General features: G+C 40.1%; 1 protein-coding gene across 2 annotated transcripts in view; it reads left to right on the top strand.

Moving 5' to 3' along the window:
• The window catches only part of LOC104281165 (RAC-gamma serine/threonine-protein kinase), a 132,296-nt gene extending 114,302 nt beyond the window's left edge, over positions 1-17,994 (top strand). The window contains exons 10-13 of one of the 2 annotated variants that reach the window (XM_009879106.1): positions 2,152-2,366; positions 5,007-5,094; positions 14,523-14,625; positions 17,756-17,994. In XM_009879106.1, the coding sequence (XP_009877408.1) occupies positions 2,152-2,366; positions 5,007-5,094; positions 14,523-14,625; positions 17,756-17,841 (492 nt within the window). In that variant the 3' untranslated portion in view covers positions 17,842-17,994. The remainder of the gene's footprint in view (positions 1-2,151; positions 2,367-5,006; positions 5,095-14,522; positions 14,626-17,755) is intronic. The other variant, XM_009879181.1, reaches the window with a different exon arrangement.
• Positions 17,995-19,290: the final 1,296 nt, after the last annotated feature.

Genomic DNA, 19,290 nt, shown 5'->3' with positions numbered 1-19,290 from the left:
GCTCTGTGTCACATTCATTTTACCACTGAGTTGAAGCTTCCTTGACCTATGTTCAGTGTAATTAAAAACAAATCCCTCAGATCCAAGAATTGTTTGGAAAGGATTCTGTAATGCCAAGGCAGTGTGTATAGGCATGTTCTCCTGCCTACCCTAATTGTATGGATTTGATCTTAGGAGCTGCTGGACTCCACTTCTATTGATTTGTCACAGTCTACAAATCCTGGAGTTTCTTAACACCATGAGGAGCAGAAATGCCTTAAAGAAAATAATTGTGTGTATTTGCTGTGAATGCGTTATGCACAATTTTATTACATTTATATTAAAATAAGTTGAGATGCATTTCGCCTTACTTTAGGTTTATTTTCAGGCTGTTTTCATTTTGCCTAAATGAAACCCTTTTGATGCTCTTGCTTGTCTGGCTGGCTGTAAACCAGGTATTTAAACAAAAATAAAGAGTTGCCAGTTTTGCCAGCTGGGGATGAGAACCCGGCTGGTGATACGCGGGTTCGGGAGGCAGTTAATCCAGCTTTTATGCTTTTTTATGATTTTATGTAAAAAGAGGTTAAAAATCACATTTGGCTCTTTCTTTGTACCACTGTTTTGTTGCTGTTGTGGGAATGCAGCAAAAGGTTGCTCATAGTTTTTTTATTATTATTAGGTAAAGTCCTGCATAAATTAGGTAAAGCCCCAGATACAGTTTACTTTAGCTATGGCCATGTGATTTGTGTTGTTCAGAAAATGATAGAGTTTATCTTCCTATTGCCTTCTTTTATAAATCACACATGCAAACCACGCCTTAGCCCACTTGTGAAAAGAATCTACCACTGCCTAGCAATTTTATATATTTTACTAGCCTTGAAAGGAAACAGTAGCGAACTATGCAAATAGGAGAAACAGTAAGAGTGTAACTAGATGTAGTAGAAAAGTATGTAATGCTTTTTATTTTGTGGCAGAAGAAACGGTGATTTAAAGACAAGCGTCACAGATTTCCTATACAGTTTTTCAGCAAATAGCTTGCAATATGCTCAAACTCATAAAACATTTAATTAATTTTAAAATGCAGGAGTTATTTTAGTTGGTTTTGTCATATGTACTTATTCAGATAATTTGTTGTATTTTACACTTTCCAAAATTTCACCCTCTATTTGGAAATATCAATGATGTAACGAGTCTGTGTGTTTTGGCACAGTTGTAAATAGTATGTGTTAATGTGTTAATATTTATGATTTTTTAGTCTTACATACACAAGAGGGATTTTTGATACACTTCTTTTCATCGTGTTTCTACCACTAATCCTTAAGGACAGTGAAAACTAAGAATATGAATGCATTAATTACTGCGGGGTTGTCAAAATTGCCGTACCAGATCAGATTGCATTTTGTTTCTGCTAATAAAATGTCCCAAGTACTTCGGAGCAGCGTCATATTTACTGGAGGAGAAAAAGGAGAGGCAGGTAAACAAACTCAACAGCCCTTGGTAGGACAAGGGCAGGGTAGGGCCCCGTCTTTGATGCCGCAGTCATGGCCATTCAGTGTCCTCAGATGAGTGAGAACTGTGCCTGCCCTTGCTTCAGAGGCAATCATCAGAACTCACCCTACACTTTTTAGACAACCAGAAGATGATGTGCTCATTCCAAAAGGTTACTGCTGGTCTGTTAGAGATTGCCTTATTAAACTGTGACGACTTTACTGCACATCACCAGATTTTCTTTTCGAAATCTGAGGCTTTAGTCTTACCTGTGGGGTAAGGTGAGAGGAAGTGACTGAGCAAGGAGATGTTTCACTTCTCTCAGGAGAATGCTAACCAAGGCAGTAGTGCCCGCAGGCAGCGTCTTCTTCCCAAAGCTGCGTACACTGTAACTGAGAGGATAGAGGACATAGGAAAACGCAGTCATGATCATTTTGAGCAGGTCATTCTCAACTTTTGTATTTTGCTTTTAGCAGAACTGTCCCCGGTATGCCTGAAGTTTCGGTGAGCTCAGGTGTGCGAGTCCATGCTGCAGTCACGTGTGTTGAGCCAGGGTCTGGAAGTCCGTGTAGCACTCTGTGAAAATAAACATTTGGAAACACATCCATAGATGCATCAAATAGACTGAAATGATCATGTCTGAAATAGTACCTGTCTTACAGCTGGCTTTGGTTTCTGTTTTAGGTGTTGGAAGATAATGATTACGGTCGTGCAGTGGACTGGTGGGGATTAGGAGTTGTCATGTATGAAATGATGTGTGGAAGATTACCCTTCTACAATCAGGATCATGAGAAATTATTTGAACTGATACTAATGGAGGACATAAAATTTCCTCGAACTCTGTCTGCAGATGCAAAATCATTACTATCAGGCCTACTGATAAAGGATCCAAATAAGAGGTAAGTGCTAGGATACATCTCTAATTATACTTGGTAATGGAAAAATTAGACCAGTAGTGCTTGGTCTTCCTTAGTGAAGGACCTGTCAGTCACAGGAAGGGGCCCTGTGCAGCCATACAGTTCCAGATTTCCACTTTTCCAATACAGCAGTACTATACAAAGTGAGTTTAACAAGCCAAAGAACATAAAGTATGTGGAAGAAGGTATCTTTTCTTTTTGTACTGGGACAAAGGGAAAGCTCCCAACTGTTTTTCAGAGTATGACTTAGCCCTGAGCTGCCTGTAGTGTCTCATGGGAACTACAGCACTTTTTCTTGTAAGTGATGAGGCCAGAAGGCATATATAGGCAGCAACAGCTAAATTTTATACAGGCCCGCAAATGAATTACGTATTAGACTATGTCAGCTAGTAATTTGTCAAAGAATAAATTTACTGAGTGAAATTTAAATACAGTGTTTTGAAAGCAAATATCACCCAGCTGCTGCCCTTGCACTTTCGGAGTGGGCTTTTCCCTCTGGGATTGCTGCCTAGAGACACGTTTTCCAGTGGCCTCTGCACTGGACCAGCAGTGCCCAGTCCCCTGTGATTCTAAACCAAATCTCTGTAGATCAGTGAGATTTGTCTGTAAAGTCCTTTCTTTTCCCCAATCTCTCGGTTGTTCTTGTGAGTCTCTTTGCGTGTTTTAAGGCTGCAGCATTCTCCTGTCTGTCTGTCTCTCCACTCTAGTCCTCCTTTGCCCTCAGTTTCTTCTCAAGGAGTTTTCGGTAGTGGACATTGCTCACTGGTGTTCAGGGCAGGGCTGGTTGCTGCGTCTCTCCGAGGGATTTGCCCACACGCAGCCAGTAGGACACAAGTGGTCAGCCTTCCTGCTGCTGCCCTGCAGTGCCTGCTTAACTGCATTTACTGTATGCAGTGAAGGCAAACTGGGGCCACCCAACTAAACACGTAGAGAGTAAAGTAGAAATATGTTCCTGTAGTGACTCCTAATGCGTTTTAACCTCAAACAATCTGACCCGTCAAATCTATTAACCTTAAGTATTCAAAAGATACTTCCTTGTAATTAATCTTTGCAGACAGTAATGTTTATTACAGACTTACATTTACAAGCTTATTCATATTCCAGTTCTGGCGCTAGCTAATGCTAAATAGAGGAGAGCACAGAGGTTAACTACAACTCAGCTTTTCTTTGAGCAGCTGGATGAGAAGATTTAGAGAGAAGTCTGGAAACAGAAGGCTAAATGGGAGGCTTTGCAGAGAAAGAGGGAATTTTACAATGGCTAGTTGAGAAACAAAGAAGAATACAGCTTGGAAGTGAGAATAACTTTACACCCAGTTACTGCAAGATTCAAATAGTAGTCCAGAATATTTCTGTAATTTGGCAGCAGGGCATAAACAATATAGATTTCTTTTCTTCTTAACTTATTGCTCCTTGCCATAAATGCTTTAGAGAGGAATTTATCTTATGTAAAAGGTTGCTTTTAAAATTTGTCTTTATATGTTTAGCAGTTCGCTTTAATGAAGCACAAAGTGCTTGCGTCTCTCTTCTTGGTGACATTTAACATGTATGGGCTGCTTGTTCAGTTAGGACTGGCTCTTTATCCCTCTTGCAACTTCTCTCTGTCAGACCAGCAGGACACGCAGCCTCAGGAAGAAGTTACATGAGAGATGAGCATTTTTGAAAGTCCACGTGCTCTTGAAAGGGCAGAGCTTCCCTTCACTGGATGCGTGGCTCTTTCTCCACCAACAGCAGCAGCTCAGTGTTGCTCAGTAAACTTACTGAGTTGAATTTGACAAAAAATGGCCAGTTCTGTCTCGTTTTCTCATTGTGAGGTTATATTTCTTCCAGGTTAGTGAGCTGACTCGCCTCACAGGCATCAGTGGGAATGATGCTGTAGATGTGAGTGAGAGGGGAGAGGGATGGACAAGGGTGAGACCCTGCTCTTTTGGCAGCAGTGACCACTTCCCTGAGGTCAAATCACCTTGGGCAAGTTCACCCGAAGTAGGTGGAATTCACTTCCTAAGATGATTTACCAGACAGAGCCTGACGCTGGCAAGCTATGGGCCACAGTGAACAGTGTGGTTATTTACAATGGCCTTTAAATAACCTTCTCAGCAGGCCTACAATTTATTAATTTATACTAATTGACTCAGATTGAGACTATTTTATGGTAATTGGTTAATTGTAACAGCACCCAGATGCAACAGCAGTGAACACTGTATAAAAATGATGTGTGAGTCATTACGGATTCAGTGGCTGGCACCTCCTTGGCAAAATTTTATGTCAGCATTGTTGGGTTGGTTTTGGTTTTTAATAGTGCCAGAACGTTAGCTGGTCTTTCAAGAAAACTAAACTTTAAAATGAATGAATTATTAAAAAAGCTCAGCATGGACAGTAGTGAATACTGTAGCTGGAATAATCCAACAGAATAGACCATGGCATGAATACTTCTATTATCACATTTTCTCTTGGGATAACCTGAATTCATGTCAAGCAGGTGCGAATTATATATTAAATGGGTGAGAATTGTTCCAAGAGAGTTGAAAACAAATTATCCCTTTTCCAACTGTTGCAATAACTTAATCTCCCTTTAAGAGTAGTGCTTGTTTAATATGTTTTTTTTTTCCCTCCCACTCTCTTTAGACTTGGTGGAGGCCCAGATGATGCAAAAGAAATTATGCGTCATAGTTTCTTTGCTGGAGTAAACTGGCAAGATGTGTATGATAAAAAGGTATGTCTTTATGTGGCGTTGAATAACCTGGCTTCTGCAAGGTGGTTTCAACTGATAGGTGTGGGGCTGCTGCTCTCAGAAGTTAGTTGTGTTTTCCTTTGCAACTTTTTGCATTAATACAAGTGAATAATTTTTCTGAACTGTGAGTACTTACTTAATCTTTTGATTTTCTTCAATAATTTCTCAGTGGACCAAAAATAAATGTTGCAAGCCAACCAAAACTCAGCAAGGATTTTTCTTTTATTATGTAGATGGCCAAATCTTTTCCTTTCCATTTTTCTTCCTGAGCCTTCAGGAGAAAAGTAGGTGTATGGCTCAACATAATGTGAGGAAATGCAACGGAAGCTTATCCTGAATTGTCTTTTTATTTCTACCTTTTATTGAAAAGTTGTTTTATAGAAATAAGGATATGAAGTTATCGGAAGGGCCTTTTAGCAAAATTCTACTTTCCGATTGCTTGTGTTTAAGTAGAAGTCGTTTTCAAACTTATTTTTAAAGAGATATCTAAAAAAATTAAAATAGCACTGAAACACTGAGCCAAAACAGCTTGTGGAGGAAGTGAATACTGGGAATTCAATTTGAACAGTTTTCTCTAAACTCTGTCCTGTTCCTGTAATGATCAATACTTTGGGGGCTGGTTTTAGAAAACAAATTTATCTTACTCAGTAGTGAAACTCAATTTGACTTAAGTTGTTTTATATACAGAAGCTGATTTTATCTCAGTACTTGTGTAAGAATTTACGTGTTGCTGTAAACCCCTTCTATTCTGATAAAGTCTTTTTTTCTTCCAACTGTTTTACATTGTTAATCTGTCAGTTGAGCTGTGTAATTTTAAAAGATAGATTTTTTCTCTTTTTTTTCCCCGCTTTGTTCAAATAAAAGGAAAATGAAAGACATACGAATGAGCAGAATATGTTTATGCTACAATGTCAATGATACAAACTGTTTTATCAGTTGTTGTTGAACTGGAATTTTAAAAATGTGTGGTTGCTGGTGTGGTACTTCTCTGACAAATACCAGAATCGAAATAAGAGCCTGTATATGATGATACAAAATATGGTACTCTGAAGTTACTTGGTACAAGTGTGATTTTTTCCCTGGCAGTAACATGAGTTTTCAAGAAACTCTAAAGTAAATAATCAGAGCAAGTACATTAATCAGGTTAATTTGTGAGTTCAACCACTGGTTGATTGTGTAAGGGCACTGTAGAGAAGCACTTTGAGGATAAAATCTAAAATTACAAGTTGAAGACCTTTATGGGATTTTAAAAAAAAAATCACTAAAATTGATTGGATTGCAGTGTGCTAGGAGTGAGTGAGAAAGAAAAAGCTGGTACATTACCCTTACTCTGTTGAAAAAGATTTCTTAATTATTTTACATTAGAAAGAGAGCTCTCAATTCTACGTTGTTCAACATCATATTTAGTTAAGAAAATACAGATACTCTCAATTTTTAAGCATACACTTTGACTCTTTATGAATGAACATGGCAAATGCCTTTCAGCCAAGATCCTATTCTGAGCTATTAAAATAAAAAGAGGTACTTTGCAAGTGTAAATAATGTATCTATGTAAATTCATATAAATAAATAAATGCAGGTATTTTGCTTTTATGCTCATGGAGGTGGATATAGCTTATTGGAGTATTATAACTGGAAAAGTGGTAGTCATTCATTCCTTACTCTGTCCACTGTTGTTTGAGAAACTAAATTTGCCAGTAGAAAAATAAATTGAATTTTCTCAGTTGAACAGTTAACTTCAAGGATCATAAGAATTGCTTTTGTGCATTATGGGCACACAACATGTTCTTTATGGAAAAATAGCATATGAAAATGGCTTTGGCAGTATGTTTTTCTGTTGAATTGAGAAAATAGTTTTGTTTCTATTACAAAGCCATTTATCTGGTTGGTCAAAATATCCAGTTGTTCCTTCTGCACGCACAGTCTTAGCAGTTCTGAAGTTTGTAGGGTGTAACAGTGGCCTGAAATATAAACCTTAAACATAATAATGAGGTTAATGGGTTTTCTCCGAGTATGTTTATTAGAATGCTTACATGAGTATTTTTGAGGTTTTGATATTCTAAAATAACCCAAGAGGAATGTGCATCAAACAAATTTGATTTTCAGATAGACTTATTCTATACTTGCTTCTCTTGTTGTTTATTATTAGAAGTATAGTCTTCAGCAGCAGGGTCACTTGATGAAATTGATATAATTATTTGTATAGTAGAAATATTTGACAGTATTCTTGCCTGAGGTTTATGCACCATGAAACTGTAATTTTCTGGCTGCATTTCAGGAGTTTGTGTCTGTTAGCAATGTAATAACTGAAGTTCACTTTCAGAGTAGTGGAAACCAAAAAATGGTGTCTATTCTAAGCAATTGCTGGGGGACAGTTTTGTACACGTGCATGCTGTGCTCCCGTGCTGCCGATTTTATCTTTTTTACTGGAGATGAGGTGCATCTCTGCACTTTGTGGATTTTCACTTTCCTGGTGTGATTAGAGCCAGAATTATATATCGGTAACCTTCAGAGTATTTCGTGCAGCCAACAGAGGCTCCGTCAGGTCAAATGGATCCACATGGTCAAATGGAATTATTAGCTCTGGTACTGCTAACTAGTTAAACCCATTTGGTACTGTGCAGGATTAGTAAAATGTTGTATGGCACACTGGAGCAGAAAAGGTCATTGCCTTTAAATGAAAAATGTATAGTAGTTAGCATTTGTGATCAGATGTATTTATTTTTGGCAGAAAAAACATGAGGGCATATGAAAGAGAGCAGCCTGTGCCAGGTTCTTCCTGTGATCATCTCAGCCCTGATGAGTTTTTATCTCTGTGCCTGAGTACGAGAAATTGAATAGTTTGGCAAACTCTGAAGACTTCAAAAGCCCATATACTTCTAAATAAAATATTTGTTTTATTTTTAGCTAGAATTGGGAAGCTTTTTCAAATTTCTCTGTTCCACATCTAAGAATTGTTATAGCATATTTTTATTTGGGTCGCAGAAATGTTCCTAAGTTGTTGGATGTTCTTTTTAGGGTCTCTCACTGAACAAAAACCACATGGATGTTAATTTAAAGGTAGAAATTTGGGTATATCTTCTGGCTCGCAGCTTGAAGCTCGCAGCTTGAAGCACTCAGGTAGCCTCACGGCAAAGGAGATCCAGACCTTTTAGCAAAGCCTGGGTTTCCTCCTGCACGTAATATGGATGAAGGTAGAAAGACACCATATGGGAATTTGAACTGAGCTACATATACCTCCCTCTGATTTCTGAGAAGACCTGAAGCAAATGAGGGAGTGCTAACAAATCGATTTGTTAGTGCTGGGAAGGGAGCAGGGGCAAGCGGCAGTGGTGGTCGGGGCTGGGGTGTCTGAGGTCGCTGCAGGCGCAGCGCTTGTGAAGGTGCTGCCGGGGCTCTTTGTGGGGGCAGCGACTTTCAGCCTGAAGCCTGGCAGCTGCGAGAAGCTGTTCCTTGCCCCTCGGCTGTGACTGCCTTTGCTTTACTTAAGACGGAGCAACCGATGATAATGAAATCCCATGATTGAAGCCCAGGGTTCAGGCCTGGTAAAATGCTATGTAACTATAAGCTTAAATGCGTGTTTCAGTACTTTTGTGTATCAGATTTTAAGGGACAGGGCAGGAGGGAAATAGGAAAAGACCAACATCTGGTTTTAGGCTGCTGCCATTTGGGTCATACTATTTTTGTACAATTATCTGCAGTGCAACACAGCCCGTAGGAACAGCTCTTGTTCCTTGTTTCTGTGTTGTTGGCATGTGAAGTAGCTAAAAGATCGGGAAACTGCTAACCAGTGATACATGAAACAACAGGGGCAGACCTAGAGGTTTGCCCCAGCTGCTTCAATTTCTAGTGAGGAAAATGTGCAAAAGAGTGTCTGATTCTTAAACTTCAGTTGTTGCTTGTAATCCTGGGGGTTGTGGGTTTTTTCTGTCTGTGTTATCAGCATTGGAAAATGCTGATGAGTTTGTCCGTGGGGAAAAAATCCCCACAAACTCTGCTGAAGCCTGCCTTCCTGTGCATTTGTGTTGTGTGTCCTTCCACCGCTGAAATCCCAGCTCTTCCTCCTACCCCAGCCTAGGGGAGGCTGAGCAGGGGCCACGGCGGATTTCCAGCTCCTCCTGATCAGGCAGCTGGTGTGGGGCTGCATCAGTTCCTACAGGAAAACTTCCTGACTCCACAGGTCACTGTCTTACCCTCAGTGGAAACTGCTTTGGGAGGGATGGACAGGGATGTATCTCTTCTGTAAACTAGATGAAGTAATTCTGTGAGAAGTGTTCGTCTTTCCTCTGTCATGGTGCGTTTGCCCAGCCGTTCAGAATTTATTAGGGAGGGACACACAGACCTGACAGTGTGTATACTCTCATCAGCTCCTGTTACTTTTGGTAACTGAGCTAATACCAGAAAAAGGACATAAATTACTTGAAGGAAAGGAAAATCGTTGTTTTAAAGGACTTACACCATATATTTAATTAAAATATTATTGACGAAGTTCTGTTAAAAGACTAAACTGTCTTGTTTGTATCTCTGCATGATTTTTGGGGTCACTAAGCTCTTGCTTTGATGGGAGCTTAGAAGATGTATAAATGGAGGAACATGTATTAACAGTTATAAATCAGAAAAATAGAAAATTTTGAGACAAACTTTACTAGTGTCCTTTTGAAATATTTTATTGTGCTATTTTGTAAGTTAATGAGTTTCAGTTTATGTTTACTTGGAACATCATTTTGGAAATGAGCTACTTTGTTAATACAACCCTTTTGTTTTTGAGTTGAGAAATCTGTGAATTGTGATATGTTTTCAGTACTTCCAGCTGGGCATGCTTGTGATGAAATACAAAGGTATATTTCAGTCATGCAACCTTATTCTCTTCTCATGCCGTAATTTATTTTTTTCTGCCATTCCAATTTGGCTAATCAGTCACTTCTGTTCTATTCTTGAAAATAACAATTTGCAGTTTTGGTTCTCCAGGAAAGTTTAAGGTAGATGGAAGTTTGATTTCTCAACATCAAATCAGGAACATTTAATTGCCAATACTTAAATAACTTCTATAGTCAGAAAGAGTTTTAACCTTGACACCATTTTTGACACGTCAGACTTAAATAATAAACTAGATGGAAATTGTTGAAACACAACACATGGCAATACAAGGTATTATTGAAATACCTGTTTTGTAGATATTTTTATAATTTTTCAAAATACTTCAGTTGTGAGAAAATCAGAATTTGTCTCATACATCATAATTTATTAGTAAAGAAGAGACATATATGTTGGGATGTGGCAGTGATTTTTTTTTTTTCTAGTCGGACAACCTAGAATGTCAAACTGAAGTTGAACTCTAAGTAAGATTCAAATAATCATTCTTTTTGAATAAAACCTGAAATTGAACAGCAGTGCTTACTCCTTAGTATTTATATGGTATGTAAAGAATTAATGTGTTTGGGAGTTCTGAGATTATAATCTAGTTATCTTGTTTATTTAAATGAATAATTCAGTGGGGATGGTGTGTAGCAGCTCCTCTTACTCCTTTCACGCTTGATTTCAGAGTACTATTCAGCTGCAGTCTGTTGGTGGATGAGATTCTTATGATAGTGCTAATTTTAAATTCATTGGAAGGAAAATTCCCTTTAAATTAAAAGGAAAAGGAAGATCAGATTGGTGTTTGTAAGCATCACATTTTTCATTTGGCAGATCGAGTGCATCACAGTTACTTTGAAGCAGCTTCAGCCACTTCCTATACATCTCCAAGACAAATGACTCCTGTCAGATTATCTTTGAGCAAATAACGTTACTTGTTTTCTCTCACATGGAAGTGTTTCTGTAGCTGTTTAGTGAGCGTGAGAAAGCTCAAGGTGTAGGAGAGAGCCTCTCTGTTCTTCTTTATGTCATGGTAAGAGTAGGGTGCTGTACCTGCCCCTGTCCTTCCCCTGAGAGGTGGGTGGCAGGTTTCCAAGGTCTTGAACTGTGGAAAAACGGGTTTCTCACACACTGCTCTCGATGGGTGCCAAATGGAAATGTCATTCACTGGAGGTACTAAGGACACTAAGAATTTGATATTGTTTCTATTGTTGTTTCCAACACCAAGCCTTGGATGTGGCCGAGACAGGTTCATCTTGACAGATGGGTGTTAAATTGGATGTTTTTCTTGAACATCAACTCTTACAGTTACTTAACACACACTTAGTTTAGACTTTTATTTCTTTATTTGTACACATGCATACATACATATCTGTGTATGTGTGTGATATGCATAAAAGCAGAAAAATCTGTATTTCTGGCCCTTAGAGTACATTGTTGGGTGCTGGCAGTACAGTTTCTCCTGTCTGGTTTTGAAAGTGCTCTGCCTGAATTTGCACAGACTGCTGGAGGAGGAAAATCGTCCCACACTGAAGCTTGGCAGCTGCGACCGAGCAGCACAGTTCTCTCGCAGACAGACGAGGCCTGTGCTCAACAAAAGATCGTCGTATTCTTTTCGGACACAGGTTGTGGAATGTACCTTGCAGTGCTCATGTTACCCTTGGGCTTTCTGACTTTTCAGGTCAGAAGCGTGGAAGAGCTGTGGCAATAGTGGCTGGATACATTTCCTCGTGGAAATGCTGCTGGCTGTAGAGTGGCATCTTCATGTTAGGATCATTAGAGCTGCAGTTAGTGTTGGGCAATTTGTTTTTTGTCGTTAAACCTCAGTGTCAGTCTCCCTTGGGGGAGGTATGGAGAACTTGTTATCAGGCTCTGTATCAATCTAAGTGGTTACCTCTGCAGCAGTTGCACCCTATTTGTCTTTCCTATGGTTTCATTACAGCTGAAATTTGTGGAGATTTTTATTTCTTTTTTTGATGATTAATGAACAAAGGTGGCACCCCTCCAGGAAGATGAGTGCCAAGTTTCTCTAGCATGGCCTGGCATGTTGGTGACATGACTTACAAAATCTGTCTTGAACGGTTCTGTCCCCAGTTTCCTGAACGTGGTGTTGAGGGACCGTGTCCCTCTGCATACGCTTGTGTGCATCGTTTATCCTGTGCTCTGTGCTTCTGCTTTGTCTGAAGGTTGTTAGGAAGGGATTTCTTTCTGTGTTTCTCTCATTTATTTCTGGAGGTGATGCCTGAGCTCTGTGTGCCTGTTCCTCATTTCTTGGCAAGAATTATTTTAGAGGTGCTCCCATTGGGACGGGGAAGGTACGACTTGCAAGGATCTCAACGATTATATGAAGGTTTTTCTTGGGGAAGGTGTACACTTGGTGGCACATCAGGAGTCTGGAGTGAGATGTCTGCAAGACTTTAGCTGCTACTGGTTTGTCGTAGGTGGGGTAGAGCAGATCGAAAGGAGCGATCGCCGGTTCTGGCCGTCCTCACGGCTGTGCTGGTGTGAATGATGCTGTGAGAGATGGAAGCAAAGTGTATGGAAAGAAGTAAGAAACCTTCCTGCTGCTGCTCTCTGGGTTGTATCAGTGAGTCTTAATCTCAGCTGCTATTTCCTCTTTTCTGGAGGCTGTGGGGGAGGGGGGATGTATGGAGGGGACAGCTTGTATCAATACCAGCCTAAACTGTTGTGGAGCCACATGGCAGCGCAGTTTGTCTTTGCAGAAGCTGAAGTTTCAGACCTCTTTTAATGCCCAGGACAGGAGAGATGCTGCTGCAAGACAGAATAATTCTAAAACACCAGTGGCATAAATTTGCACCAGGTTCGTCGCTCGTGGTTGCAGCCTGGAGTTTCTTGTGTTTACTTGTTTCGCTTCCCCAGACAGTTAAACTTCTGCCCTAACTGGAAGTTTCATCAGCTGACTTACTGGAGGTTATTGATAAGCACTTTCTGTTAAGCCTAGTTACTGAGCATCAGATCAGAGCACCAACTTCCACCCATCACCCCAAAATGTTGAATTTTGGTTTGATGGTGCTTTTCATACCTCATTGAAATGGTTATTTGTTCCTTAAGAGGCATTTAGTACTGTGCTTCTCTTCCTAAAATAAAGTTTTTGACGTATTTTCATAACCATTACTATTACATATAGATGGAGAGAACAAGGGTGTGATCTAAAGGCGTTAGAAAAAAAGCATTAATATTAATAATTTTCTGGATAGAGATCTATTGTGAAGAGCATCTTTTTGAGAGCTGCCTTTCTTTGGCTGATTGTGCAGCACTACAAACTTACACAGTCTAGTCCTCATAGGGCAGGCTAGATTTTTTTTGGTTTTTGATTGGCTCTAGTTGTGTATTGTGTAGTGTCCTTTGGTTATTAGCACTGCTTCTTCTAGTATGCACCAGTTCATGCAGATCTCTCCAAGCTACTAGAAAAAAAACAAGTCTTGTGCAACAAACATAGTAAAATTAACATCAGAAAGAACAGTTTCTGCAGTGTGCGTCGTTTCTCGTAGATTGTGTCCAGAGCATTGGTAAGGGGAGGGGATTTAACAGCAGTTCTGCTTCCTTTGCTCTGTGAGGAAATGAACAAACTAATTGTTTGGTGTTGGTGTTCTGGAGCCAAGGAGAGGGAAAACATGAAACTGGTGAAACCGGCCCTGAAGCTCTGATAGTATCAGTGAGCTATAATGTAACCTGTTCCGTAGAAAGGGAGTTGAGACTCTGTCTCCAGGGTGCGTGTTTTAAATTGCTCATAAGGAGACAACAGCGATGGACTCCTGGTACGACCCCCCCCGCCCCCCGCCATTTGCAATATCACACCTGCTAAACTGCTGTGTCCTTGTGGGCTGGCACCATGCTGTGTGGTATTCTGTGCTGAAGTGCCTCCCAGCCAAAATCCTTGGCCCACAGGTGGCTGTTTGGAGGAGGTGGGTGGCCTGGCTGGTTCACCCCAGGGGCAGGGACATCCTGCCTGTGAGCAAGCGCTGGCGATTTGCGACTGGAAGTGCTGCGGGGTGCTGCGAAAGCAGGAGGCGGGGTTAGACCCAGCAACTCACTTAAGCATGAACTGGCCTTTTTGCAAGTACAACATTTATTTTCCCATCCACATAATTTCTTCTACAGGTAAGTTCGAGTGTTAGGCCTTAAACCTGAGCTTACTGTGCTCTCTGTGTAGTTGTCTTTGCGTTTCTTGTTTATACCGCCCAGTCGTGGTCAAGTACCTAGAAGTGCCTTTGCCTGACATCCGTGTGGGTAATTAGAATGGCCTGAAGAGTTTTTAGCTAATTATCTTTATGCAGCTCAACTTACCTGCAAGTCATGTGATAGCAATACTTGGAATTTAGCCATGTTGTGCTATTATCTAGGTTTGGAACTAGTATTTTTGGGATTGACTGTATTGGCTTCTGTCTCTTACTAGAAGTTAGAGACTCAGCTGCCTCTCTGCAGAGCTACTCATTTGATCTGGAGGGTAGGGGAAAAGAACTTAATTGTTTTTCTGGTAGTAATTTTTCTGCTTTAAGTATAGTAATTTCATTTTGTTTCTTGGTCCCTTGCAGCTTGTACCTCCTTTTAAACCTCAAGTGACATCTGAGACAGACACCAGGTATTTTGATGAAGAATTTACAGCTCAGACTATTACAATAACGCCGCCTGAAAAATGTAAGTCAGAAATTATGTGTAAGCATAACTTAAAAGTAATTTATAATAAAGCACTGTGTGAGTTTTTTTCTGTTTGAATAGAAAAGCTATTCTCACTGTTGATGTTAAAAGTCTTCATTTGGAAGTGTGTGAGAGTAACTCTCAATGACAGTGTTCTTTTAAAGAAAGAGTAATTACAAAACTTAGAATATTAAATCGCTCCATGTTGGTTTTGGGGGGCATTTTTGATGTGGTTTTGTTTCTTTAGGGTTTTGGGGTTTTGGTTTTGTTCTATTTTCTTTTTAAATAAGAGGAAACATCAGCTTCAAATGTTTGTTGGGTGGCAATCAAGGTCCCAGTTTAGCAAAGTACTTGGAGCATGGACCCTGCTTTAAGCATGTGGACACTGCTACTGGCTTCATTCAGTGGATTGCCTAAGTTTAGTGGGTTAGGCATATTTTAAAATACTTTAAAGACCAAAACAAACAAACAAAAACTACTTGAAGCATACCATATCATGGCCTAAGCTGGAAGGGACCTTAGAGATCATTTTAATCCAGCCTCCCTGCTGCCAGGGACGCCACCTCTCGACTAGATCAGGCAACACATGGGGACCGAACAGGAATCAAACCCGCGACCTTAGCGTTGTTAGTGCCAAGCTCAACTGACTGAGCTAACCGGCCCCCTGAAATTTCCTATCAAGTCCTGTGCTTCAGCAGAGCTCTTAAAGAAGTTACTAATATAGATGTAACTGCTGTGCTGGACATTGCACAGGGTTTCTTTGCTGGGGTAAATGTAATTTCACCACAGTTTCCATTTTTGTCATCTTCTGCTACACACACGAGAACCATGATCTGATCAGCCAAGCTAGGGCTTAACAGTTACTTACCCAGCCAGAGCAGTTAAAATCTTGCTGCCAAGTTCTTAAATGGATATCCTTTGTTAAGGGAGATTTTTAATTTTTATTATAAATTGAAGGATGGGGAAAGAGGATGAAAAAGGTAGACAATAAAGCCAGCGTATACTTAAGGTTGATCACCCTTTCGTAGAGCAGGCTCATTTTTTGGTGTTTTAGGATTCCCAGGTTTAGCCACAGTTTTCTGGTGCTGTGTAGAACTGCGGTATTTTATGGATCTTGTATTTTTAGTGTTTGAACACAGTCATTTAACTGATTTTAAGTCTTCCCGCTGTGGAAAAAAACCCCTCCTTCTCCTATCTATCTTGATAAGAATTTGTTCATATTTGTAATCTGAACAAATTTTGCGAAATTTGGGATTAACTTGGAGTCTGTTGATTGAATACTATGATATGCTGGTCTCTTGAAACTCCACATACACGATGAGAATGGCTATTTATCAATCGGAAGTCGAAGCACTGCAAAATATGTGGATGATACCAAGACCAGCTTTAAATTCATTGAATTCGGAGCAGGTGATCAGTACCAGGACAGGGAAACAACTTCCCTGTACCTAAAGCTCCTCCTCTGCTGATGGTCCGGCTGCTGTGGTGTGAAACTTGGCACAGGCTGCAACTCCCCCCAGTCACAAGAGTAACAAAGAGGGGTGAGGCCCAGCAGCAGCGCAGAGATGTGGGATGCCTTCCCCAAGAACCAGTGGAGCCACCTTACCTGGCGTTGCCATGAGTAGCGTTGCCGGCCACACAGAAGTGAATTTTTGCTTGCACCAGGCGGATCTGGAAAAACTACTGCTGTTTTTAGTGAACTGCAGTGGACCAAGGGCCACGTGGTGTTTTCCCTTTCATAGGTCTTGCAACAGGAAGTGATTTTAAATTATTTTCCTTTTAAAATCTACAAGTAATTGTATTATCTACAATAGAGTATCACCTCTGCTTGGTGTGATTATGCAAATGGAGATTAAAAATGTGTTTTAGCAATGGAGGGTTGGTTACTGTCGAACTAAAGATCTTCCATAGTTAGAGAAATAATAACTTTTAGGCCAGTTATTTAGATATCAAAGTTTTACAAATCACTCTATGGGATGTATTGAACCTGTATCGTATATCTACAGTAATCAAACTGGTAGCAAAACAAACAGGCTCTGTACATTAACCTAATTTAAATAGAATCATAGAATCATAGAACGGATAGGCTGGAAGGGACCTTAGAGATCATCTAGTCCAAGCTCCCTGTTTTGGGCAGGGACGCCACCTCTCGACTAGACCAGGCAACACATGGGGACCGAGTGGGAATTGAACCCGCGACCTCAGTGTTGGTCATTGTTGCCAGCACCGCGCTCAAACTAGAGCTAACTGGCCCCCTAACAGACAGTGTAGAAGGGAGATTCTGTTTGAAGTTACAGAACTGAGAGGCACTGTTGAAGTCAAGAAGCCGAATCACAGCAATTGCTCAAACCTACATTAACTCAAGTTTTTATATGTAGAATATATGAAGATACAAAAGATACGTAATTCTGACAGGTTGCATATACATACCATGTTAGAATAACAGTTTCAGTAGGAGTCTTTAAGGATAAGCACTGTTAAAAAATCCGTGTGAGAATGTAGATCCAAATTCTCAGAGTTAGGCAACATCTGGTGCCTGGTTTCCATTGGCAGTGCTGCAGGAATTATGTAAATAAAAATATTTATGAACTTGACTTAGTCCGCATTTCCTCTGATCCCAGTAAATACTGTAAAAATAAATAGTTTACTAAAAAAATAATATGTAAGAGTTGAAACATATCAAATTGTTCATTTTGTAGCTGTTTTTTCCTTTTAACTCTCTTCAAAATGGAGGAATGTTTAAATACATCTACGGTTAGATTATAATTTCCTGAACTCAATTTAAGAGTGGTTTCAATCAGCAGTCAGCTTCTGTGCTACCAGCAGCAAGATGTGCTGGAGTGTTCTGGTTAGCCTAGAAGGGGCAGTAGCGATTGAAGTCGTCAGGTGACAGTCGCAATAAACCAAACCCACCCACCCACCCTGAAATCAGTGGTGGCTAATGGAAGGGATCTCCTTCCTGAGGCGCTGTTCCACTCTGTGGGCGTAAGCTTCCACGACTGAAGTCTTGCTTTATTTAACTTGAGCCTTTAACTTCAGCGTTGCTCCCTGAAAGATGTACCACGTATCAGGCAGCTATCAGAATTTCATTGCGAGTTTAATGACATCTTGAACTTCTCCCTTAACGCAGATGACGAGGACGGTATGGACTGCATGGACAATGAGAGGCGGCCGCATTTCCCCCAGTTTTCCTACTCTGCAAGTGGACGAGAATAACTTTTTTGTTCTGCTGCTTCACTGTCATCTTAGGTTTATCACTGAAAATGATTCCTGAACATCACCACCAGTACTAGATGCTACTTAAGATAGCAGGGGCACTTTCAGAGACCATTCCAAATTGAACGAGTTTCTTTCCCAAACCTACCTAAAGTCCATTTTGGTTTTGCATGAAATAGGAGATTTTTCTGTACTACGCTCTCCTGCTCTTGCTGCCGCCCACAGTCTCAGTCTAATAGCAACGTCAAGAAGTTACTAACAGTTTCTCTGAAGGTAGATGACTCGACTTCCGCATTGTACGCTCTGTGCACAAGCGGTCATCTATTTTGTCCTCACAGTGGAGGCTAAACAAAAAACGTGCTGGTCCAACTTAACTTACTCCAGAAGACGAATCAATATTGTAATTGGTCTAAAACGACTAGTCTATAGCATTTTCGTGCATCTGTTTGTGCTGGTTACAACAAGGAACCATACGGGGTGGTGATGTACATGTGCAAGGTTTTCGTTAGGCATATCATTACTTGAAGCAGGTCTCTGTCATTACCATCTGGCTGGAATTTGATTGGGAAATGTTTGAGAGAAAGACTTAAACTGTTGATATATATAAATATATATATATTATTTTTTAATTACTGTTGGATACTACAGAAGAAGCAGAAGGGCTGGGCTCACCCAGCCTGCCACTTAGAACTTCCAGGTTCATGTGCAATCATGGAGAATCGAACATTATACATGCAAGAAATGAAGGCATAAAAGCAGCAGCTGAAGTTGTTTAAGGGGGTCTTATAATTTGCACCAGATAACATCTTTCTCATGCTTTTCTTTGTCTTTCATCACCTCTGATGGCTGAAGAATGTAGACAGGCATAATGGTATTGCTTCTCACCAAAATGTGTGCACCAAGGTAAACAGGTGTTTGCCTTACTCGTTTTTGAGTTTGTGAATTAGCTTTTTCTCCAGGTGTTTGACTATTCTTTTTCGTTTCTTTTCTATTTCTTTGTTTTTGTTTTTTTTTTTTTTTTGGTTGTACTGCGGTAGTATTTATTTTTAGGTATAAGGATTGTATGTGTCGTGTTCGCAAATGCTGCTACATCTTAGATAGAACAGGCTTCTAGCAGTTAATTTTGTAATATATGGAAGGACTGTACAAGCTGAAGGGAACAATGCACTTTTCTCCCACGTGGAAATTTTAACAAGGCTCTGAAATTGTACCTATTGCTTAGAATCAGACTTTTGTAAATGAAGTTTTGTCTCTTAATTGTTTGGCAACAGAGGTGAGGAATTCAACCTTTGTGCGCCAAAGGGTTAAAAACAGACAAAAAAGCTACATCTTGTGCTGCATTGAGGATAAATGTAATGTAAGAGCCTCGCATCACAGTAGAAAATTTGTTCCAGATGAAGAAATTGCATTTGAACAACGAGACCACAGTGATTACAAGAAAAGCACTTT

The sequence above is a fragment of the Apaloderma vittatum genome, unplaced genomic scaffold (assembly GCF_000703405.1).
Source record: "Apaloderma vittatum isolate BGI_N311 unplaced genomic scaffold, ASM70340v1 scaffold120, whole genome shotgun sequence".
Classification (NCBI taxonomy): Eukaryota; Metazoa; Chordata; class Aves; order Trogoniformes; family Trogonidae; genus Apaloderma; species Apaloderma vittatum.
This window is presented reverse-complemented; position numbering and strand designations above follow the sequence as displayed.